The sequence below is a fragment of the Carassius gibelio genome, chromosome B12 (genome assembly GCF_023724105.1).
Source record: "Carassius gibelio isolate Cgi1373 ecotype wild population from Czech Republic chromosome B12, carGib1.2-hapl.c, whole genome shotgun sequence".
In the NCBI taxonomy this organism is placed as follows: domain Eukaryota; kingdom Metazoa; phylum Chordata; class Actinopteri; order Cypriniformes; family Cyprinidae; genus Carassius; species Carassius gibelio.
Genome location: NC_068407.1, coordinates 21,335,570 through 21,360,504, shown reverse-complemented (window position 1 = coordinate 21,360,504; position 24,935 = coordinate 21,335,570). Strand labels below are relative to the sequence as shown.

The window sequence follows — 24,935 nt, the reverse complement described above, 5'->3', positions numbered from 1 at the left end:
ATTCCAACAATATTGTTCCTACATAATAAAAGTGTATAGTTACAGTTAACGTCCTTATTCTAAATGCACTTTTATTTCATGTGTACTTTTTATTTCCATAAATACTATTGATATTCTTGAGACTCTGGCGTGTACAGTGGAGAAACAGGTGCTGCTTTAACATGTGACAGATAAGCTGAGATATGAAAGGTGTGCCAGAAAGAAAGGCAGGCTATTACTGTATGAAATACAGGCGGCTTTAAATAGAGCCACTTAAATAACACTATCATGCTGTGTAGGTGTGAAGAGCATAGCTAAATAAATAAAATAACATAATGAAGTGTTAAGGCAAAGAGGATATGTTAGGAATACAAATGCCTTTTATGGTATGAATCAGTTTGTGTTTCCATAATAACTTTCTCCAAAGTCCAGGAACTTCCAGCTTCTACTTTGTGAATAATATTTAAAAATAAAAAAGCCTGAGCATGGATGTTTTCCTCTTTCAGTCTGACCGGCTGGAGGCAGAACTACTAGAAAGACACAAGCATGATCTGCTTAAACTATGGGAAGTCTGTCCTGGTAATCAGACTCCTTTAGTCACTCATTCTACACTTTGAGTTTGGTGACACTGGGGTGGGGTGATGCAAGGTGCTATTTATGCCTCCGCTGTTTGTGAGACAAATGACTCTGGGGTGAATACTTACCCCAGCCACCATACAACAACATCCCATATGTCCAGCGTGGCTGTGTTAATGTGAAATGTGGTAGATTCTGTAGGATCGGAGAGGTAGACAGCTATGGTACTCAGGCTACTGGCACCAAAATAGCAGATGACCATTTGAATTTCATCTGTCGCTCACTCGACACCTAAGAGTCACTCAGATATTTGTACTTCCTGTGTTACAGCTCTGGCCTTGCCGGCAACTATTTCGGTGGGGTGTGTTCGGTTCCTTCTCCTTCAGTCTTTTCAAGCATTTACTTGAACATGGATTTCTATCATGAGCTTCAGGCTGTGTTCAGCAAAGAGCATTTTTATAGTGATCTTATATGGAGTAAAAGGAAAGTCTGACCTCACTTGGTGGCTAGTGTGAAATTTACCTTTAAGGATTCGTCTTTTTAATAATTTTTTAGCGAATGGTTTTGTCCCAGGACAAACTACAGAACTTCAATAAAAAAAGGTAAGGAATAAACTTTGTCTGGCTTTTAATCTCTTACTGTCAAATTAATGTGGTATCTTTCCTGACAAAAGCTCTGTTTTAAATTTTCTTAGTGTAAATCCTTTCCTTTTGTTTTTGTTTTTTTTATTAAAAAGCCAAGATCCATTGAGAGCAGCTGCTCTTTGACATTTTCATAACGTTATGCTGAACAGCCTGTTTTTTGGAAGAATTTTCCTTGAGGGCCTTATCGCTGTACTGTAGATCTTCGTTTCACATAAATAAAAAAACACATGTTGGGAAATAACCCAGACTGCAAGTTGATATGGAATTATGGTGGTGGAAAAATGTTGTGCTGTCCAAATCGTCTTGGCCACTTAGTGCATGCCTTTAAATGCTCACAAATATATCTCAAGATTTGTTCTGGGTCAGCATTTGAGCTCTATGAGTTACAAAAAAAAAAAAAATCTAATACTGCCATATTGTAGTATTTTTAAGGCACAATCCCCCTCCATAACAGACAGAAGCAGTGATGAGTGCTGGTTAATGGATTTAGGTCAGAGGATAAATATGGGTTAATGAGTTATTCCCGGATCAACCACACAGAACAGCAGCTGCAGTGAAACAACTGAATGATGACTCATTTGTGTTCTACGCTGTGTAAATAATGCTGGAAAAAAATGTTGGATAGCTTGTTTGAGGAAGTTTAACAATATTACCATTTTAGGCTTAGAAGCATTTAGTTTTAAAATGCAGATCTGTTTAACAGGACACACTGAAACGTAGTCTGCTTGTTTTAAAATTCCCTTTGTTTTACCAAATTACTTCCAGGGGTTATGCAGCTGGCCTGTGTATGTGAAAGGGCAGAGAGACATCTGCCGCCTTCTAAAAATAGTTGGTGTTTGGCATGGAGTATCTTTCTTTACTGTACATAGTCACAGGCAGGATAACCAGCCACCAGGTTGAGGTTAAAACAATAATGGTTTCATCTTTAAGGCCGGGCATACACTGTGCGATTTTCATCCGATTTTGAGCCGAATTCTGACTCGTGCGACTCTTTTTCGGGTCGTGCCGAATTTCAGCATTTTCGTGCGTCGTTTGTCGTGCAGTATTCGTGCAGTGTACAAGGGGGAACGAGAGGCGATAAGCCTCTCCCGACCAGCAATCGGTTGGTCGGATGGATTTCTGACATGTCAGAAATTTTGGTCGCCTCTCGTGAGGTATCGCACTATTGAAGCAGGGCTACGAACCGATTTTCCACGTTTCCCTCACTGCACATGCGCGAAACCATAAAAGATACCATGGTGACACCTGACACAGCGTGTAGTGTGGACTGAAGTGATGGAGGGATAACTTGTGGAGTTATGGCAAAGAAAAAGGAAAATAAAAGGGGAAAAAACGTCTTCCTAGCCACTTGCGCGTCTAGGTACGCCGACGCCTTTTTTTCTTTTCTTTTTTTTTTTTGGACGTTTCAGCACACATAATTGCGCATATCAGCAAAGCAGTGCGTTTATCCCGGGAAAGCATGTTTATTCTGAAACAGCCATAAACATCCGGGTTCTGAGGGATACTACGTGTTGATTCGGTTGATTCCTCATGTATAGTGTAAGCAGTCAAATCGCAACTCGGCAATTAGACCGTACAGTGAGCGCACAAAAATCGTGAGTTTTGGCTTTACATCGCATGCGATCTACCCGTACAGTATGAGTTGGTACCTTGCCGAAATCGCACAGAAATTGCACAGTGTATGCCCGCCTTAATAAAAAAGTTCATAGATTTTAATTATAATGTTAAATATAAACAGTCTAAAACTGATATAATTTTACTCTTTTTTTTTTTTTTGCAGGGAAATCACAATGTAATCTCCAATATGTGGTGTTGACAATGCAAGAAGTGTCAAACCACGTCAATTCTGCATCAGACTGAAAGAACTGGAAATACACATCCATCATGAGCAACCAAGAGAAGCGCAACAGATCAAGCATGCACCAACTCCGCTATCTTGATAGCTTTATGGATGATATAGACCGTGAGGTCATGAGCCTGACGGATCGAGCTTTTAAGAGTTTGTGCATTGGAGATGAAGCAATCTACAATGACTCAGAGTTTTCCCCCTCTCTAGTCAGCTGCCACAAGCCAATGGTGGAGGACGTCTCAAAAAAGACTCAGCAGAGCTCATATTCTGCTCTCAAAAAACTTAAGTCTTACCCCCTTAATGGAGGAAATGATCCATTGAGTAGATCAAATAAGTCATCAAAAGACTCATTGCTTTTTGCAGCTTCAACAGCCAAAAAGAATGGTGAGAGCAATAAGATGACAAATGGTGATTCATGGGACAAATCTGCTCTACTCAGCATCCAAAGGGAGCTCTCTGAGATTTCTTCAGATTATCATAGTTTAAGAGCGGGACATCTTTCCCAAGCCAAGAATAATCTTAAATCAGATGAAAAAGGGTCTGCCAAGAAATCAAGCAAGGTTGCTTCAAATCCACCAGGAAAATCTTCTAAAAGTAAACAAAGCAAAAACAATAAACTGAAAAAACTGAATTGCATAAACTTTTTCCTTCACAGCGAATTCAGCCCGTTTTTGTCATGGGGGGATTTCAATAAATTCTCCATCAGGCAGGAGCACATTTCGGAGATTGTGTTGAGCAACAGGCCACCTGAATGGTATGACTCGCCTCTTTACAAAGAATTGACTGCAGCACATGGGCACTATAAATTAAGCGTCCCCCCATCAGTTGAAAAAGAAGTTGAAATGTGTCCAAAACAAAGTGAGACTCATCCACTTAAACCACAGCTTGGTTCTGTACAAACAGCAGCACCTAATGAACCCCCAAAACCAGAGAAAGAGTCCGGGCACATCCAACAAAATATTCCTACAAAGGCTCCTCCGCTAGTCGCTGAACAGAGATGCAATTCAGAAAGAGTGGAAGCTTGCATTCCCTGGCGAAAAAGCCGAAGTAGAGCAAAAAGTGCTGCTCCTGTGGGGCATTCCATCAATTTACCTGCCGGCGAAAAGACAAACGCTGGAGAAGGGAGTGCACAGGAATTTAAAAAAGAAGTCAAGACAATGGAGGACCAGAACTTCACTAGTTCAACTCCTTTCAGTATTTCACAGCTGTTGACACCAGTAATACCCTCCAGACATGGGACAGAATCTTCAGAAATACTGCAAACTGTGCTCTCACCCACTGCCCTGGAGATCCCAGCACTCTCTGAGAGAGAACTGCATCCCTCGCCAGAGATTAAGAGAGAAGGGTACAAATCCATAGCATCAAGCCTGTTGTACAATCTCAAGGACAACAGAAAACGGGTTAAGGCCATGTACAGTCCACCTAAGTTTAAAGGTTTGGACTCTACAAATCAAAGTAAAGAGTCTCCCCAGCTTGAAGTGTCAAAAGATGTGCTTGAAATACCAGATAACTCAGAAGCTAAAACAATTTCACCTGGTCATCACAAAGCCATTATCTCTCCAATGAGTCCCTTGCTCGAAACTGCGAATGGTGGAATGCCAGATGACTATTTGGCACTGAGTCTGCTTCAATCTGGAAAATTAAAATCAAACAGGAGCCCTGCAACTAACAAGGCAAAATACCCATCATTACAACTTTACCAAAAAGCTAGTGCTGAGGAGATCAGAGAGAATGCTCAAACTGTGGTTGACGTCAGCTCTCAGGTTTCCACAGAAAAAGCCAGCAAAGATCATGACATCAAGCATAATTATCCAAGTAAATTGTTGAAAGGTGTAGAGTTGCGAAACAAAAATGATACCTTAGAGTCAATGCTAAATGCCAAAAAGCTCACTAAAGGTATAAATAGTGAAAGGACTATTGAAAACAAATCTGGAAAAAGCCCAGGTGTAAGTTTAACAAAACTGGAAGAACAAGCCATTAGTGATGGTACAAATCAAATTAAGGACAGATTGGAAACTAGGGGAACAGTCAGTGCACAGAAAAGCCCTGTTAGAGAAAAAGAATCAAACAGAAAGGAGGCAGGAACAAAACATGCATTTTCTGCACGACAGAACAACTACATTAAAAGTCAGAGATTTGTAAGTACAGATGATGATAAAAATCATGATGATAGGTCTAATGCAGAAGAATGGCTGATGGATATAAAAATAAAAAATGTTAATGATGAGTGCTCCAGGCATTCCAAAAATACAAAAACGAAAGAGATAAGACAAGAGGAGCATAATGAAGGAATATGTAAAGATAAAGGACTAGTACAAACAACAGTGGATGGACCACTATTGAAAGAAAATGTTAATGTAAGTGGAGAGGCTACCACAGCTAAAGAACAGAGCAGTATTACATCAAAGAATGGGTTGGAAAGTCAAAGAGAGCAAAAAGTAAAAGATGAAATTTTCTCAGTGAAAGGAAACACTTCTGCAAAGAGAGCACTGTTTGCATCAATGGAACCGGTGCCAAATAAGACAACTGCACCCTTAAAGAGAGATAATGTTGTTATAGATAAGTATGACTTGGCCAAAATGGCTTTAGAGGAAGTAATTGCTGAACGAGAGCAAAGAACTTTGAAAAATAATGCATGTGGTTGTGAAAAACCTCAAGATGATCTTGAGTTACCCAACAGTGGAGAGGACAAGCTACCTAGTATGTTTATGCTGAATGAAATGGGGACAAGTACAAAATATGGCAAAGGTCAGAATAACATATCAACTTTTGAAACCAATTGGCAGACTGTGCAAACAAAGTCAGAAGACATGGCCAAACATGGTGAAAGTCATGTGCCTGAGGTAAAATTAGCCAGGCCCTGTAAGCAGGAAGCATTTAATGGGCAGCGGCAGCATGCAGAACCTATAAAATATAATGAGAGAGACAGACTGTGCCTAGATCATCAAGAAAGCAACACAAATAATATCAGTAAGGGTGATAAAATACACCAAAAGAAAGAGTTGATGAATAAAAATATAAATCAAGCAATGAAATGCACAAAAATGGGAGGTAATTTGGAAAGTAGAGATATTTGTAGTGTGGGACAGTATGAGGAAGAGTTGGGTGTTGTCAAAAGGGGTAGTTCTTATAAACCTGAGATAACCCCAAAAAGAGGGAGAAGTGATTCTCACAGTAATGAAGGAGTAGGTGAAAAGACAGAAGGTAATTTGGAATTTAAAAGAGAAGGTGAGACTACAGGCAAAACTGAGATAATGGAAAGTAGGGGAATAAGAAAAGTTCAGTCAAGTCAAACAAAGAATCGAGGCCCAGTGAGAGGAAATGTATCAGCTCTGAAAGAGAAGTACAACAAAGAAATTAAGGTGAACCGCAAGGATTTTCAGAAAGACCTGCCTGTTGGAGGTACATGTTCTGAAAAGTCTATGGAAGAGAGAACCATTGAAAAGGCCCCAAAAGACAAAATGAAACACAAATTTGTTCCACCACAACTCACTGTCTGTGATACTGAAAGTGGCACTTATTCCATTATCAACAATCAGATGGTTTCAGAAAGTGAAATAATTCCCAACAGCTCTTCAAAAGAATCAGATAGAAGCGAGGAACATTTTAGTTCACAGAGGAAACACAGCCAAGTCACCCAAGACTTCCAAAAGGATGTAGGTGATCTCACAAACAACATAAACGAAGGAACACAAGACAAGGCAAAAACAAATGAGAAGGAAGAAGGTGCTGACAAGCAAAACAAATCCAAAGGTCCAAAAGTGTATGTGAAAGACTTCTTAAGTGGAGTTCTTGGACTGTCAAGCTCAGAAAGGGTCAAAACAGTAGATGAACTTGAGGAAGAACTCTCTGAAACACTGTCCGCAGAGTCTTTCAGACCTGATAAAGTCAGAAAGGACAGTATCACAGTTTATGATATCCTTGGACAGTCTCACTCTGTATCCTCGTTAAATGGCAAACAAACACATCACAGCAGTAGTTTTTCAAACTCAGGTGAACCCTCTCTACTGCACGAATCTGAACAGGGGGCACAACCAGAGGAGTTGTTAAGGAAGGCCGAAGTCTGCAACATGAAAGAAAAAGTAGATGAAAAGGAGAAGGAGACTTTCCAGAAACCATCAATAGATTCCTGCTCATTAAACAACCATGAAAGTGAGTCAGATGTCTCTGACAGGGTAGTTTCTCCACCGAGTGATGTGGACAAGAGGGGATGGGTCCACAGCTTGATTGAGTCAGCTAGAAACTTAACACAAATACCACACAGTCGTACGTCCTCCGAGGATAAACAAAACAACTGTTTGAAAAGATCTGAGAAGGATGAGGAAGATCTGGACCTCTTCAAAGATCATTGTCAAGTTGAGATGCCTGTTGTATCAGACAAGAGTCCCCAACCAAACCAACCAGAAATGCAGTTCTTGTCTGTTCCAGCTACTCACCTGGTCACAGTCAAAGACAGAAAGTCGTCGGTTGGAAGTGCCTCTGTGTCTGAGGAGGAGGAGCGATGCTCTGCCGTGAGCACTTTATCTGAGGGAATTGATGGCTATGAAACAAGCAGAGGAGATATGATGGATGAGAACATATTTAACACTGCACCAAGAGAGGATAGGGAGGCATCCAAGGCACCAAGCGAGAGATCTGCTTCAGCCAGTAGTGGAAACGACAGTCAGGGTCAGAACAAGCCACCTGTAGTACCTCCAAAAACCGAAAAGGCTCTACGCCGAGCCATGAAGCTCACCACACGGATGATACAAAAAGCTGAAGCTAAAAGCAAATCTGAGCAAAAAGGTGACAAAAGTGTCGCTCACAAGGCTGAGAGGAGGAACCACTGCACTGACAAAGTACATGACAGATCAGAACACAGATCGCTTAGCAGTGACAGAATCAGCAGTAAGCAAAGCAAACCTCACGATTACACGGTTGAGCACAAAGCTCAAAGAAGCGAGAAGCATGGTAGACGCCATAACGGTCACAAGAGCCAAAATGTAGAAGAGAATGATCCTAGTGCGAAAGTGCCACATGAAACCAAAGGCAAAGATACTGGTGACTCAAAGACCCATCGCAATAAGGAACAACAAGAAGGCACATCAAACCGTGGGGATAATTTGGAGAATGGCCAAATAAGCAATGACAGTGCCAGACTTGGCCGAAGCAATGAGAAATACTTGCCCAAGAAACTAGAACGTAGGACTCAAAGTCTAGATAGATTTTTAAGGGATAAGCCCGGAAACATATCGAGCAGCAGTGGGAAAACTGGTGTTGACGTTCATTCAACAGAAGGATCACAATACTCTACTCAAAAAGGAATAACTTTACGCCACAACAGCATTGAACATAATTATGCACCAGACACTAATTATGTAACACAGTCCTTCCCGATGACCCAAAGGAAGCTTTTACAGGACCCTGACTCTGGGGAATACTTTCTGGTGGATATGCCTGTACAGGTCAAAACAAAAACTTTCTTTGACCCGGAAACAAAAAGTTACGTGCAACTTCCAGTACAATCTCCTGAGGCTGCTGTGCGACAAGTTCCACCATTGGAAATTATGAACACACCACCACTTATGCTGTATCATGGTTTTGTTCCAGTGCCCCTACCATCACAGAAATCTGTTATGAGGACTGGAGGATCTATGATTCCTCCTGATAACCTGGAAGACTTTGAACCTAGCAGGAAACAGATGCAGGAAACCTTTTATAAAACGCATAATGAAGAGGTAAATCCTTACTCTGAGCCTGTGTATATTTCACAAGAACATACACCCGAAGATGAAATTGATAGTGTGAGATGAAAAGATCCAGTATAAAGCAGTGGGTGTTTGTCCAGAGTTTGAATGTGACTGAAATCAGGGATTTGTGTTGTTTGTTTTAGGTCTGGTGTGCCATGGGAAAGTGTTTCTAGTATGTATGCTGTTCTTTGTTTATAGTGCACAAGACATGAATTGTAAATGTTTAATTCTTATTAAAGTAAGGCCTAGTTCTCTTACCGTTAAAAGCACTTGTCTGTTTGTAACAAGGAGTTGAGATTTGCCTAATTAAAAGTAGTTTTGCTTTCATAAAAACAATTCGAAAGAGATTATTTTGATACATCTTGTATTTGAGTTTTGGAAGTGATTAGTCCACAGTATTTTTCACAGCAGAAAGGTATTGTAAAAATGAAGAGATAGGTGTTTTATATGCTTAAAATTGTATATTTGACAAATGCTGATTGCATTCTGGTAGGGCTGTAGTACTCGAGTTCGGTCTTGGACTCGAGTCCGGACTCGAGACATTTTTCTGTCGTCTCGGACTTGTCTCGGACTCGTTGAATTTGCACTCGGACTTGTCTCGGACTTGGCCATTGGACTCGCCAAGTCTTCTAGTTGGTCTCGACCGAGTCCAGCAAAAAAATAAAATAAAAATTTCTCCTTCAAAACAAAACCACATTTGCATGATGTCGCGACTGAAAACGTGTTGAAAACGCTAGGCGCGCTGCTCTCCTTATTTCCAAAGCACTCTGTAGCCTGCGCTTGCGCTCCAGTGGCGTCTGCTGTTGCTGGGCAACCATGACCCGCTCTCCATGATGACGCAGACGTTTCAGCAAAGAATAAATGGAATTCCAACACTTAAAATCACTTGCAGTAGCTCTGCTAATAGATTCATTTAAAAAATGGCTATCCTTGTACAACTATGATCATCTGTTTCTCCATCTTGCCTTAGCTTTCAGTACTGTTCCGGGAAAGGATGTGCATGACCAGCGGTGCACTTACTGCGACAGGAAAAGTTTAGATGTTTCTAATTTAATTTTCTACCTGTTAGATTGTGTTTTATTTACGTCTACACCTAGATAGCCTTAAACGTATCCTGTACAATAACGAAAAACTAATTATTGTTGTACAGTATAGGGGTTGCAAGACTACTGATTTCTACTAGTCGATTTTTTTAATCAAAAATGCTTGAGTTACTCGACTATACTCGTGGTTCATGCTATTGTAAATGAAAACACATTAAATAGTTTTTTTTTTTTTTTTTTTTTCAATAAACGCGTAGTAATGTATAGCTTTATGCAACAATTACATATGTAAACTTTATAATTATGACATTACATATTTACATTTTCATGTAGCAGCCAGTATTTGTATCTGTAACAATCACAAAATTTTTCCTATCTGCATACGGATACAACATCGTACAGTTACTTGATAAGACTGTTATGACTTTTTATATATTTTTTCGTAGTTATCACTGAACAAGTATGTCGTGTTAAACTGAAATAATTATTAATTTCTAAAATAATATTTATCATGCAAGCAGAGATATGTCATGACAAACGTTGAGTGATCATTTGAACACGACTGAATCAATTCAATGCACACATTCTCATTACGCAGAACACTTTGAGTCTTAATGTTAATGAACTTCACTAAACAGATGTGTGTGTTCCGCGCAAACCAGCAAAAGGTAAATATGCAAACATGTAGGACAAGTAGACAATGTATCCATATCTATGTTGATTATTAGCCTACTCTTGAGAGAGAACTGATTTGGTTTTTGAGAGACTGAGACGCGCAGCGCGGCTGTTTGATCGGTGAGTGCGCTGTGCTTATTCCATTCATTCGTATCATGGTAGCCTAAGCTTTCAATATTTGCCTTTTAAATATATACAAATAATATAAAGTGTAGCTATGATGTATTATTATAGGTAAAATTACTCTTGCAACGCTCTGATTTCTGAGAGATGCACAGAGAGGCGACAACAATGCAGTGTTTGATTTGCGCGCTTTTCACTCATAAAGTTTACATTCATTCACTTCTGGCGCTGATGCCCTGGCTCACCTGTTATCTAGCAAACACCAGACTGTGTCAGCTTCAGTCGAGTATTCAGGCAGAATTATTCCTTGTCCGTTATTCGTTTTTTAAGCCATTATCCTTGCCATTCCGAATAAGGTATTCGGCTTCAGGCACAACCCTAATTATTACATTACATATTTTATTTTTACATGCAACATAGATAAGGTCATATAGTAACAGCTCCACGCAATATTGTAATTCTAAAATTCACGTCGTACTTGCAAACACTTTGTATGCATTATGGTTAATGCATGCTGGAGTAGTCGATTGTTTCCAACAGCGCCGAGTAGTCTATGCAAGCACTAGCACAGTATGACAAAAATTTGCTGTATTTATGTGCGCATGCCCAGTAGAGTTAAACGTATCCATTCTAGCCTTGCTGCGCGCATTTGTCATATCCCGAGCTTTGCGTGTGTCTGTGCACTGTGCCAATTAGGCATAGTCATATACATTTTTGATCACAGATATAATGTCAACAAAAAATAAAGTACATAAAAATTATTTGACCTTACAGTTCCAAACTTTGTTTGTTTATCCAAGTTTAGCTCCCAGGGTCGGACTGGGGGTAAAACCAGTACTCATTAGCAAGGCCCCAAAGGAAGAGAGGGCCCTTGAAAAGTATGAATCTGAAATATATTTTATTTTACCTGGATATTTTCATGGGTGGGGGGCATGGGGGCCCATCAGGACTGCCTATGCATAGGGCCCGGGATCTTGTTTAATGCCCCTGTTAGCTTTAACCCTAATTATACACACTTGAACCTAATCAAGCTCTTACTAGACACACTAATCTTCCAGGTGTTTTAAGGCCAGTTGGAGCTAAACTTTTCAGGACATTGGCCATCCAGGATGTAGTTTGGAGACCCCTGTCCTACAGAGTTGTTACTTTGCACATGCTTTTTGATCATAACAAATAATAATGTCAATTAATTTTCTTAGAATAGGAGATATGCTGTCTCTCGCATCACAAATTTTATCAGTAGTTAAGTATGTGGTCTTGAAGAGGACCCTTTTTTCTTTAATTTGGACTCGGTCTTGGACTTGGACTCGAAACTTTTGGACTTGGACTTGACTTGGACTCGAACCTCTTTGGACTCGGTCTTGACTCGGTCTCGACTAGTCCTGGACTTGGACTTGACTTGGACTCGACAAAGCTGGACTTGACTACAGCTCTACATTCTGGGTGCATTTTGGAATGAATTAGTTTATTTAAATGGATTGTTGCTTCAGAAAAGAACCATTCCAATAAAAGCATTATCAATGAGCAATTGTTCAATTATTTCATTTTGATGATTGCACTACCTTTTATATGAAAAAGAATCACATGTTGCTTAGTCTTGGGAAAGCCAGACTTTATGAATTGCAGCATAAAGTGCTGTCCCCATTGCAGATTTTTCTGATAGATTATCTGTTAGCAAAGCTGAAAATACAGCACATTAATATCTACTTAGCATGTTGTTATTAAGTGCCTCTAGCAAAACACTCGATGCCACTAACCTGGAGATGCTTGAAAAATCAGTTCTTCCCACTTTGACTCATTATTTTATCCTAATACTTTGATGATTTCAGTCAGTTTTAGCCATATTTTTTCTGCAAAATGCATCAGACTACATCCCGCTTAGCAGTTAAAATGCCATTCTGCCTCCACCAAGTGGTGAATAGTAGTTCTGCACGCGACTTGTGACCCGCTAAAACAACTCTAAAGTTGGGTTGCAACATTATGTAGTATTTGTCATGACATTGATTTTTGGATAATGTTGATGTAGTAACATTTTCAGATGTTAAAGGAACTCAAAATGACTCATCAGGGTCTAGTTGTCTGACAATAGGCATGTCTTTCCAAAGATGACTTACCTTTAACATACAGTAACAAGAAGCGATGTTGTGTGTGCCTGGTTATAATATTTTTAAAAGGGATAGGTTGGTGGGTAGAGGTGGGGGTATTATGTTTTATATTAAGGATAGTATTCAGTGTACTGAATTACAGTTAGTTTTGATAATTTTGACATTACTTTTATAGTTGTATATGTTTCTTTTTGAACACAAATGTCTTTTATAATTATTCCAGTTTATAGGCCACCTTCTGCAAAATAACAATAATTTTGTTATAAATTATATAAGCTTCTTAAATTATGTGATTTTACTAAATAATTTATCCTGTTTGGAGACTTAATTGGAAATTTGTTTAGATAAAACAGGAATGAAGAAATTTAAACAGCTTGTAAGAAAGAATAACTAGATCGTCTGAAACACAAATTTACTTTGTTTTAATAAATTAAGAAATAGAGTAATAAACGAGATTAGGAAAGTAAATGTTTATATTTTTATAATAGAGCAGGGAAAAAGACATACTAAAATGATTTCGGAAAATCTGATAAATTTAATAGGAAAACATAAAAAAAGAACTTGAGTTAGAAGGAAAACAAATAAGCGATCATGCTATGAAAGCAAATATTTTAATAACTATTTTGTAGATGTAATAAGTGTTCTTACTAAGTCTATTTGTCCAGATATTTCAGGTATTGCATTGATGCACAGTGTCATGTCCAAGTTTACTTTTAAACAAGTGTCAAATAGAGAAGTTGATAGAGTAATTGATTCACTTAAAAATTCAACAGCTAAAGATAAATTTGGATTGGACACAAGAAAAAAAAAGAAAAAAAAAAAAAACGTACAAAGAATTATTTACCGGACCCCTAACTCATATTATTTATTTATCGATAACACAAGGAACTTTTCCCTCCACTTGGAAATTTGGATTAATTAGTTCTGTTCATAAATCTGGAAGTTGGAAATTGGTAATTACAGAACAATAAGTATTCTCCCTGTAATGTCGAAAGTTGCTGAAAAATGGGTAGCAGAGCAAATAATTACATAACTTAATAATAGTGCCTTTTCACTTTATCCTATGTAATTTGGTTAAAAAAAAGAATATATATATATATATATATATATATATATATATATATATATATATATATATATATATATATATATATACATACATACATAAAAAGCAAATTGTTTCATGTTGGAAAATATTAAATATTTAAAGGATGAAGGTGATATAGTTGGTGCTGTATTCCTGGATTTTAAGAAACCTTTTGAAATTGTAAATCATTATATTTTACTTTCTTGGTATTCAATTTACATTTTTAAACCAAGGCCATTATGTGGTTTAAATCTTATTTACAAAATAGAAAAAAATATGTGCACATGTTATAAATGCAACATCAGATTACCTGAATTATAATATTGGAGTTCCACAAGGTTCTATTTTAGGCCCATTATTGTTTAGTAGTATGTAAATGATTTACCATGTCTTTTGTCAAATATATGCGAATGATGTTGTGTTGTATGTATACGCAAAAAGTCAACAACAGGCTGCACACAAATTTACTGAAACTATGAATCAAGTTGCACATCTTAATGTAAAAAAAAAAAAAAAAAAAAAAAAACAATTACACAACAACAGCTGTTTGTATGTTTTATTTTACTAAAAGGCCAGATTATGATGTGAAAGCAGATGTATTTGTCCAGGAACAAAAACTTGAGGAAGTACATGAATTTAAATATTTAGGATTATTATTGGATCCTCGACTTACTTTAAAAACACATGTTAAGAAAGTGGTAAATATATTGACATTCAACTTCAATTCAAAATTTCAAATGTCAGATTTATCAGAAATAGTCTGACCAACGAAGGAGCAGTTCTATTCATGAATTCAATTATTATTCCTCATATTAGATGTTGCATGACTACCTGGACCCAGACATGTAGGCCTTTTCTTAAACCAGTTGAAATTATTTATAAACAAACTCTGAAAGGTCTTGGATTACAGTTTTCACCATTGTAGCATGTTAACAAAGTTTTTTTTTATCATTATTTATTTTAAGTTGGGGACATTTGATTCAATTGGCTGATTTAGTACTATTTTTAAGATCTTAAATGGTTTTACTCCACCTGTTTTTAAGGATTACATAAATCAGATAACAGGATGGTGTACATGTGCCGGCATTAGAGGTGATTGTAATGTGCCAAAACTACCTTTGGTCAATTATATTTTGCTTTTAGAGGAACACATGAGTGGAATAGACTCCAAGTAGAGTCTGAAAATCTAAAAAAAGTAAATCTGAAAATATGGTTATTGACCCATCAAAATTGTGATAATTTATAGTGATTTATGGATGGTAGTCTGTAATTTTGTGTTACCATAGCCTTAGTTTATTTATTTTTTTCTGCTTTACTGTTTTCAATGGTGATACTAGTTAATTTTGGTGGCTTTGCTGTAATAAACCACAATAAAGGATCAGTTCCTCTCCACTAGATGGTGGTGATGACTAAGGAAACAACTTTCATTTCATCACATCTGTAATCGCTTGCTACTTGGCTGATGTTCTAAAGCAGAGAAGTGGAGTAGTCTGGACATTTCTTTAGCTAAAAAAATGTATTACTTAATACTTAATGCTTTATACATATATATCTGATCCGCCACACAATTCAATAGTTATTAAAAACTGGTATTTTTGAATCCATGCATTTAGAGACTTCATGAGGTTTTTCTTTCATTGCACACACCAGAAGCACCTTGCTATTGCTATTGCCCATTAAATATAATATGTTCAGCGTTTCAAATTCCATTTGCTAATTATATACAGAATTACATAAACATTTTGACAACAGCCTTTAGGATATATTCATAAAGATGAATGAGCTGTTCTGTGCATTTGAGAAAAGATTTTTCTTTCTGAAAGTATGAGGTGAAATTCTTGGTCCACTCGAGTCCAACCCTACAGGCTCTGTTGGCACTTCTGTAAACTGTATTCCTAAAAATGGCCTCCCCCTCTTCTGTTCAACATCTCTTTGGGTCCAAAAGAGAACAGATGGAAGAAATTAAACAAGCACCAAGCCATTGCTGCTGTTCTATTAGATATCTGAAGAGAAAATACTATTATTGTTAAAGTGGAAACACACCGCTGGGGGATTACGGGAGGCCTAGTGCTTTATGTTTTCAGAATGATTGAATTTTGGTTGACCTGGGAGTGAAGTGTTTAGGGCTGTTGTGGTTAAAGATGAGGACAGTGAAGGGATAGTTTACAGGAGCTGCCGTTTCAATTCTCATATCTCTGCACTTAATTCTCATTTCCTCTTTTGAGAATCTGTTATGCTTAACAATTAGACCATTTGTTTTGCTTTTTGGAAAATTTACAGGTTTAAACAAATAGTTTACCCAGAAATGAAAGGGAGCTATTCAACCTTAGGCCATCCGAGAATAGGATGAGTTTGTTTCTTCATTAGATTTTGAGAAATGTAGCATTGCATCACTGTCTCATCAATGGATGTTCTGCAGTGAATGGGTGCCATCAGAATGAGAGTCCACACGGCTGATAAAAACAAAACAATAATCCACAAGTAATCCACACCACTCCAGTCCAGTCCATCAGTTAACATGTTAAAAAGACAAAAGCTTAAACAAGTCTTAATGGTTACATATTGTAACTCTCATTCCCTGATGGGGCGAAAAGAGATATTATGTTGAGAGTATGACACTAGTGGTCACTCTTGGGAGCCCAAACACCTCTGACATCTTTGAGTCAACAGGTGCCCAGATGTTGACGAGCAAACATGTCACAACCAAGTGCACCTCTCCTCCTCGTAACCTTCCAATGCCCAAGACTTAACACCTCACTTTCCAACATCCAGGGAGAGCCACCATAGAGAAAGAGGTCCCCTCAGCTAGAACCTTTTCTCATAGTAATACTCACCATAATATAACAGCTGAAAAGTCTTGGTAGTAATGGTGGGATTCTTATTACTCTTAGGGAAAAGGGCACTACTGAGATCACATCCTACCAGATGGGAAGGTGACATGTGAAGATCCACTTATGGACTTACAGAGGAAGTACCGCTTAGGGAAGGTACTGGGGTGGGCTCCGTGCAAGGGGAGATTCAACTTCCCCTTCTGCTGTCCTTCAAAGCAGATAAAGAGCTGTTCAGAACATCTGGAACTCTGACTGCGATCTAGGTATGTGTGTAGGGCTCGCACTGGACACAACAGAGACAGGTAGTAGTCCCTTTCTTGTTACCACCTGGCCCTCCAAATGAGTGGTGGGAACGTTCGACACATATTCAGGCTGAGGTTTCAGGACAACGTTAGAGTCTGCTGGCCTGAACTCCAGGCATGATTTTTTAATAGAGAGGGCTTAGAGATCCGCCACCTCTTGACAGAAGTGAACGCAGTCATGAGGGCCATCTTCATAGAGAGGGCACTGAACTCAGCTGAATGAAGGGGCTCAAATGGATCTCTCTGTAAGGCCTGCTAGGTTTAGGCCTCATTGAGGGGGCTCTAGCCTGAGTAACGGTATTCACCACTGCTGGTGAAAGGTTTCTGAGTTCCTCCTGGTTGCATCCAGGGACCAAACATAAAAGTTCCATAGATTCAGGAGTGGATGCCAAATTGTGCCCTTCTCCTGAGAAAGGAGGTCATTCCTGAGGGGAATTTGCCAGGGAGTGACTAATGCTATGAGCACGGACTTGGAGAAAAACGTCCTGTTGTGCCAATAAGGAGCAGGAGCAGGAGCAGGAGCAGGAGCTGTTATCCATCTTCCCTGAATTTGTACAGTGTCTGTGCAATGAGGCTCAATTGGGGAAATGCATACTTGAGTAGACCCCTGGGCCAGCTGTGAGCTGGTGCATCCATGCTGACGGGAGCCTCAATCAGGGATTACCACAGCTGGTATGTGTAAACTCTGATGCCATGCACATCTTGAGGCAAGCAGTCATCATTACCAAGTCCAATTCTACACAGACAAAAGAGATACTCTCCACAGGGGAATCGGGCTAGGTGGAAGATCCAAGGAGACAGGGACAGGCAAAAGGCAAGAACTTTGTACTGATATGCCCATCCTTCGAAGGCAAATAGAAGAAATGGCCCCTGTCTTGGTAGGATTGGGACATGAATGTACAGATCCTTCAGGTCTACTGCCACAAACCGATTCTCTGACACATGTTAATATGTGTTTGAACAGCAGTGGTGTAGTCGGGGCCATATGCAATTATATGGCGTATGCTTCTTTTTTCCCAATGCTGTTTGCGTATTATGACTTCTAAGGATCAATATTTGTGTATACCCCATAGACTGTATAAAAACAGGGACGTAGTTTCTGTGACGTCACCCGTAGACTCCTGTCGCCATCTTGGCAGAGCGTAACCGCATGACTCTCCCGGACAATCAAAAATGGGCAAAAAGGCGGGAGCTAGTTGCTGAAGCCACACCCTCCTAGCACGACGGCAGTGTCAGCAGCGGCAATCCACCTGTCACTCAAGTGGCCATGCCCTTAATTATGCAGAACATTAAGTCTTAATATAATTTAAACGGATGAGTTATAAAAAAATTCACCCCCCTCACAGTTGTCATGAAGGGCAAAATTAGCTATTTAGATCAAAAACATGTTTTTTCCTGCTGTAAAGTTGGGCATTTTAACATGGGGAGTCTATGGGACTGACTCCGTTTTGCAGCCAGCCTCAAGCAGCCAGTCGATGAATTGCAGTTTTAGTCACTTCCTCATTGGCCTCACGAAAGAGAGCGGGAGGTTGGCGCTCGGTATACCCTTGATATACCCACTTGTTTTGTTGCTTCGCAAGTCCATATACTGTTATGTGGCTTTCCCTTTAATGGTGTCCCAATCTGCTCAATGCCGCTTGCGTTCAGTGGAGTGCAGCACAGAGTGCAGTTCTCGTGTTGCAACAGTGGACAAACACGGTAAGATAATATGGTAGTGAGTGCATTGATTTGAGTAGATCAATTCTCTTGTTAGTATCAAAAAAGCAGAAGTAAGAACCAGGAGATCTTGTGAGCACGCATGCGTCTGATGTTGCTAAAAGTAAGTTATTAATGTTGAAATTTAGGATTAATTATTGTAACTGAAAATCATATTAAGGTCAAAATTGTCAGTTGTTAATCCGCTGTAAAGAGTGATCTATTTAAGCCCACTGAAATGCTCAAGTGCAGACGATGCCGACACATCAATCAGCGTCTCTGTGTTTTAGGTTAAAAAAATGAATAAAAAAACATTAAACTAACACAGATTAAATAAAACAACTCAATAACGCATGTTCACATTCCCCGCTGCCGTAATATTAACAGTTTTATTAAAATGCCACCATGTCCTATGTGATGTCTGTTTTTATATTGTTTATTACCAGTAACATTAAATTGTTTGGATTAACTAGACAAGACATTAATGTTTATTCATAACCGTACCGAAATAAGTAAATATTGTTAGCTGATGCTAACTGTCTAACTGTTCACAATCACATACATACCTGTTGATTTATCCAACGCAATGACCAATCACCCACTGAATGCTTAAAACTAGAGCTTTTCTCCAGTCCTGAATAATGCAAGCTTGAGAACCATCTAATAAAAACGATGTAAATAAAAGATTAATTACGCAGTACAGCAGTTGGTATTTGTTTAAAGCTGTTTTTGGTCTGTTTTGGCTTGTAAACAGTGCCTGATCAGTGAAGATTTCTCTCCTGATTAAGATTTATCTAGAAGCAATGGTTTGAAGTTAAAAACTGCTTAATGGATTTGTTTTCTACAAACATGTATTTTTTGTCTACTCAAAATGTTCACTGATGGAGTGGTGTGGATTACTTGTGGATTATTGTGATGTTTTTATCAGATGTTTGGACTCTCATTCTGATGGCACCCATTCACTGCAGGGGATCCACTGGCGAGCGTTTTATGGAGTGACAGATTTCCCAAAATATGAAGAAACAAACTCACTTACATCTTTGATGATCTCAGGCCGAGGAAATTTTCAGCAAACCTTCATTTTTGGGTGAACTATTCCTTTCACATCTCTTTGAGGACAATCAGCTACTGACAGATGAGAGTAAATTATATAAAACAATAATCTTGTGTGGATAAAATGAGTCTAGGACAGATTTTGTCCAGATATTGCAAGCCAAAGCAGACACGTATCACGTTTAGGCATCTCCTGACTCATAAAATGATGAATGCATTGAATCAGCTTTTTACAGTAAGATTATTTTAATGGACGTAAAAATTATTCTCTAAATCACAGTCAGAGTTGGAGGAATTGCATTCACCTGCCAAATGCATGTCTGAAATATCTAACATATTGTGTTAAGACCAAACCAGAGATGCAGTCATTATTTTATAGATTACAACCACATATTGAGGGTTTTGTGTTTTTCTTGGATGTTTTATTGGCTTGACATTCTAAGCATGTAAGCTGAAATTAGAGAGTGTGGAGAGGACTGTTTATTGAGGAGGACAAAAGAAAGAGAGCTGTAAGTGAATGTGAGCATGTTAACTCACTGTTGGCAGATGAAGACTGAAGAATGAGCTTGGCTCTTCAGCATAATCATTTTCAGTGTTTGACAGCTTTATGACATACAAATGATGGGTGTTTGTTACAAGTAAACATAAGGATTGATTTAGTGCGAGAAGTGAAAAAATCATTCGAATTTCACCTTAAAAAGCCTGCTGTAGGTGATCATAGATACACACATTTCTAAGGCCCCTAAATGATTAAGATAATCACAACTTCGCTGAGAAACTCTGTACTCAATCGACTACTTGTGCATCACATGTTGTTTTGCAGTTAAAAATTTACTGATTTTTAGAAACAAAACAGACATTTTCTGAAACCAAGGCTTACTTGATGCTTTTTTTATTTTTATTTTTATTTTTGTGGAAAAACCAATGTCTCAAATCCGATCATGAGGATCTTTTTCCAGAAGCTTTACTTTCTCTACGGAGGAATAATCTTCCCAAACCTCTAAAACAAAGTTTCAAGTTAAGTTGATTTCTAGAGCACATTTTAAAACAACAGTAGTTGACCAAAGTGCTGTACATAAAGGGACATCATAAAACAAACAACTATGTTATGTACGTTACAGATAAAATAAATAAATAAACAGCAAAAGACAAAAATAAATAAATAAAATAAAAATAATAAATAAATAAATAAATAACACAGCTCTCGATTTAAGGATTTATAAGCAAGCACTAAAATCTTAAAATCAATTGTAAAACAGACCGGAAGCCAATGTAGGGAAGCCAGTATGGGCGAAATATGTTCCTTTTTGACCAAATATAATTTCAATCCAAAAAAAAAAAGGGAGGGGTCATCCAATATTTAATGTCTTTGAGGCAATCAAATAGAAGTTGCAAAGAACTGGCATGTTCCCATTTGAGTGGCCGATAAATTTGTATTTCATCTGCATAACAGTGAAACCAAATGTTATATTTCCTGAAAATGGACCCTGATATACAGTAAAAACAGAATAGGACCAAGAACAGAGCCTTGAGGGACTCCAAATGGAAGAGATGCTCATGAGGAAACAAAGACATCAAGGCGGACAGAAAAAGCCCTGTCTGTTAGAATAGACCTGAACCACTCCGAAATACTACCCTTAATGCCGACAACATGTTCCAACCGGGAAAGTAGGATATTATGATCAATGCTATCAAATGCAGATGTCAGATCTAATACTTGGCTTAATCTGTTAGAAACAGCTATTTTAATGGTTTTTAATTACCTTTTACTGGTCACTGACTCTGTGTTATGGAGGGCTTCAAAACCAGACTGATACAGTATACTTCTAAAACTCTGTGAAAGTCTAAAAAAAGATCACAACTGTATACAGACATATTTCTCTTATATTTTAGAGAGAAAGGGGAGTTTAGAGACTGGTCTATAATTGGAAAGAACTGTAATGTCCAAGTTGGGTTTTCTTTTTCACTAGTGGTTGAATCACAGCATGTTTAAAATCTAAAGGAACATCACCAAGGCTCAAACTGCTATAAATAATTTCTTAAACTACAGGCCACATGGCATCAAAAACCTCATTTTTGAGGAATGTTTATTAAGTTTATTAATTTATAAAGAACTAATTGATTTACATTACAAGCATCAGAATTCCATCACATAAATAGCAGCAAATTGCATATTTTCTCTCAGTTTGGGCCACTGATTAAAATTGAGCCCCCCCCCCCCCCCCCAATATGAAAGTGAAAGTTATGTGACATACAGCCAAGTATGGTGACCCATACTCAGAATTCATGCTCTGTATTTAACCCATCCAAAGTACGTTCACACACACACACACACACACACACACACATACACACACACAACTTTCCTGTCTCTCATTTCATTTGTCAGGGTTTACAGGGTTAAGTAGATAGAGTCATACATTAACAATGGTGTACGACACAAATTAACATAAAACATAAGGAATTGTCTTGGTCTGCATTGTTCTCTCTGTCTCTCTCTCTCTCCCCCCCACCCCCCTGTCTCTCTCTCTCTCTCTCTATCGCTCCCCCCCCCCCCCTCTCTCTGTGTGTCTCTCTCTCTCTCCTGCATTATTCACATCTGTTCAGACGCTGCTGAGCTTGCATATGAGCGGGTCTCCCACTGACAGAGGAAAAGTCCTCCGTTAAGCAAACCCTCACCTGATACTTCCTCTCTCCAAACACACATATACACACGAGTGATGCAGCATGTGTTGACTGATAGATGTGGCACACTGTAATCAAACAGCAGTGGCCCATGCTGACAGACAGTCACTAGGTGGGTGGTAAGACACTTTTAGTTCCACAGTGATGATACTGTGGAATAAATAGATCGACCCAGGATTCAAACCATTCCTGACAGCTAATGTAGAAGATGTATCGATGGAATTGTATTTTAGATACAAGTTACAGTTTACAGGAAAACTGGTAAAAAAACTGTCACTATGATGGTACCCTTTTACATCTGTATCTTATTTACTCTTAAAGGATGCATATAAGTACATTATTACCTAAAGTATACACTGTATTAAATATTTCTGTGGGATTTATGTATTTATCACTCACTCAAAAATGTAAATAATTTTACAAATAATCACAAAAAAGTTACGCAAGTAACACAATGAACTAAACGCAATTTTTTTAATAAACTTCGTAAATTTCTTCATAAAAGCTAATTTTTTCACAGTGTGTGTGTGTGTATAATTCAGTTTCAAATTATTATAGATTTATTTATTATAAGTATATTATTTATTAATAATAATAATAATAATAATAATAATAATAATTATATTTTCCTCCAAATTTCTAAATCTTTTTCCCTAAATTTAAAGAGTGTATCCTTTAAATTTATGTGTACCCCATTTTCCCATTTGGGTTCCGTGTGGATCTGGTATAAAACAGAATAAAATCCAAATATTTAGAGAATAATATTATAATAGGCTTTTTTACGAACATAAAATCATAACATTTTGAGATTAACTTTCATGAGAATTAAATATTCTCAAAAAAAAAGTCAAAATCACATGAACAAGATGGTAGCATTTAGAGTCACTATATTATGTGAATAAATAAGAATTATGTCTTTAATTATGAGAACAATGTCATCTTTGGTGTTATTTTTATTATAACTTTAATTTCATAATGCTATGACTTTATTCTTGTAAATCTTAATCTGTTTTAAAAACATTACTGCTTTAAAGATGTAATATTATAACTCCATTCTCGTAAAGGGCCTATTATTAAATTATTCTCAAACCATTACGTGGTTATTTTTTAAATCGTCATACACATCTGCTATTTGCTGTGTCTCCTAAACCTTTCCAGCCTTATGATATTTTGCTAGATATTGTTTTTACATTTAGTTTTTAATTTCACACACACACACACACACGCATGCACACACACACACACACACACACACACACACACACACACACACACACACACACACACACACACACACACACAGATAATGACTTTTGCATAACCTGCTGCCCCGGACAAGAATGTTGATGTTTTAGACAAAAGATCTGGTTAATTAGGCAGCAAACCCATCAATTACAATAAAATGGATACGGCATGTCAGATTGAGCTCTGTCTGAACATGTTTTTTCAATTTATCTGTTTCTAAAGAGAGAAGACAGATGAAAACTTATTTCAGATATTGATTTCAAAGCTGCACTTTAGACCTGCCAGGTTTACAAACATGCTAAAAAGCTTTGGCGCTCAAGCATAAGACTGCTATTACATAAAAAACACTTCCACGGGCCAAACTGGAGCTCCTCTCTCCATTCCATCTGTCTGTCTTTTTATTCATTTCTCTCACTCATCGATTCCCAAACTGCATGTGTTTCTGTATGTTACGGCTGTATTTTGCATCGCGTCTTTCAGTGTGAAATCAGTGTCAGCAGATCAAGACAACAGTGATGTATCTCGCCAGTTTTGAGATGCTGACTAGATGGAAAATGGCACAGCAATGAATTTGATGATTCATTTAACCCAATAACAGATGTATTGGGGGAAGCAGTCTCATTAGAAGTCTCTCTCTCTCTCTCTCTCTCTCTCTCTATATATATATATATAAAGTTCTTTCTTCAAAAATTAGCATATTGTGATAAAAGTTCATTATTTTCCATAATGTAATGATAAAATTTTAACTTTCATATATTTTAGATTCATTGCACACCAACTGAAATATTTCAGGTCTTTTATTGTTTTAATACTAATGATTTTGGCATACAGCTCATGAAAACCCCAAATTTTCAAAATAATCTCAAAAAGTTAGCATATCATGAAAAGGTTCTCTATTTTTTATATATATTTTATTTTCAACTTTTTACGTGATGTACAAATTAAAACAAAGAAAATCAAACAATACAGCCATACAAAAAAAAAAAAAAAAAAAAAAAAAAAAAAAAAAAAAAAAAACAATGGGGGATGGACTAATATAAACAAGACCTAATCATACATGAATTTTTACAAAGAGAACAATAATTATACATTATTCAGACTTTGAGGAAATCCACAAAGGGCTTCCATATAAATTGAAATTGGCGTTGAGATTTGGACTCCAAGGACCGTATCCTTTCCATGAAAAGGTTCTCTAAACGAGCTATTAACCTAATCATCTGAATCAACTAATTAACTCTAAACACCTGCAACAGATTCCTGAGGCTTTTAAAAACTCCCAGCCTGGTTCATTACTCAAAACCGCAATCATGGGTA

General features: G+C 37.8%; 1 protein-coding gene across 1 annotated transcript; it reads left to right on the top strand.

The window, feature by feature from the left end:
• The first annotated feature begins 652 nt into the window (after positions 1 to 652).
• Positions 653 to 12,142, top strand: LOC127969359 (uncharacterized). Its single transcript, XM_052571243.1, has 2 exons — positions 653 to 1,157; positions 2,980 to 12,142. Exon 2 carries the CDS (start codon positions 3,084 to 3,086, stop codon positions 8,838 to 8,840), a length of 5,757 nt encoding a protein of 1,918 aa, XP_052427203.1. The 5' UTR covers positions 653 to 1,157; positions 2,980 to 3,083; the 3' UTR covers positions 8,841 to 12,142.
• The last annotated feature ends 12,793 nt before the right edge of the window (positions 12,143 to 24,935 follow it).

Bases quoted from the DNA above. Each gene is read 5' to 3' on its own strand.
- LOC127969359 (XM_052571243.1), top strand. From the start codon at position 3,084: ATGAGCAACCAAGAGAAGCGCAACAGATCAAGCATGCACCAACTCCGC.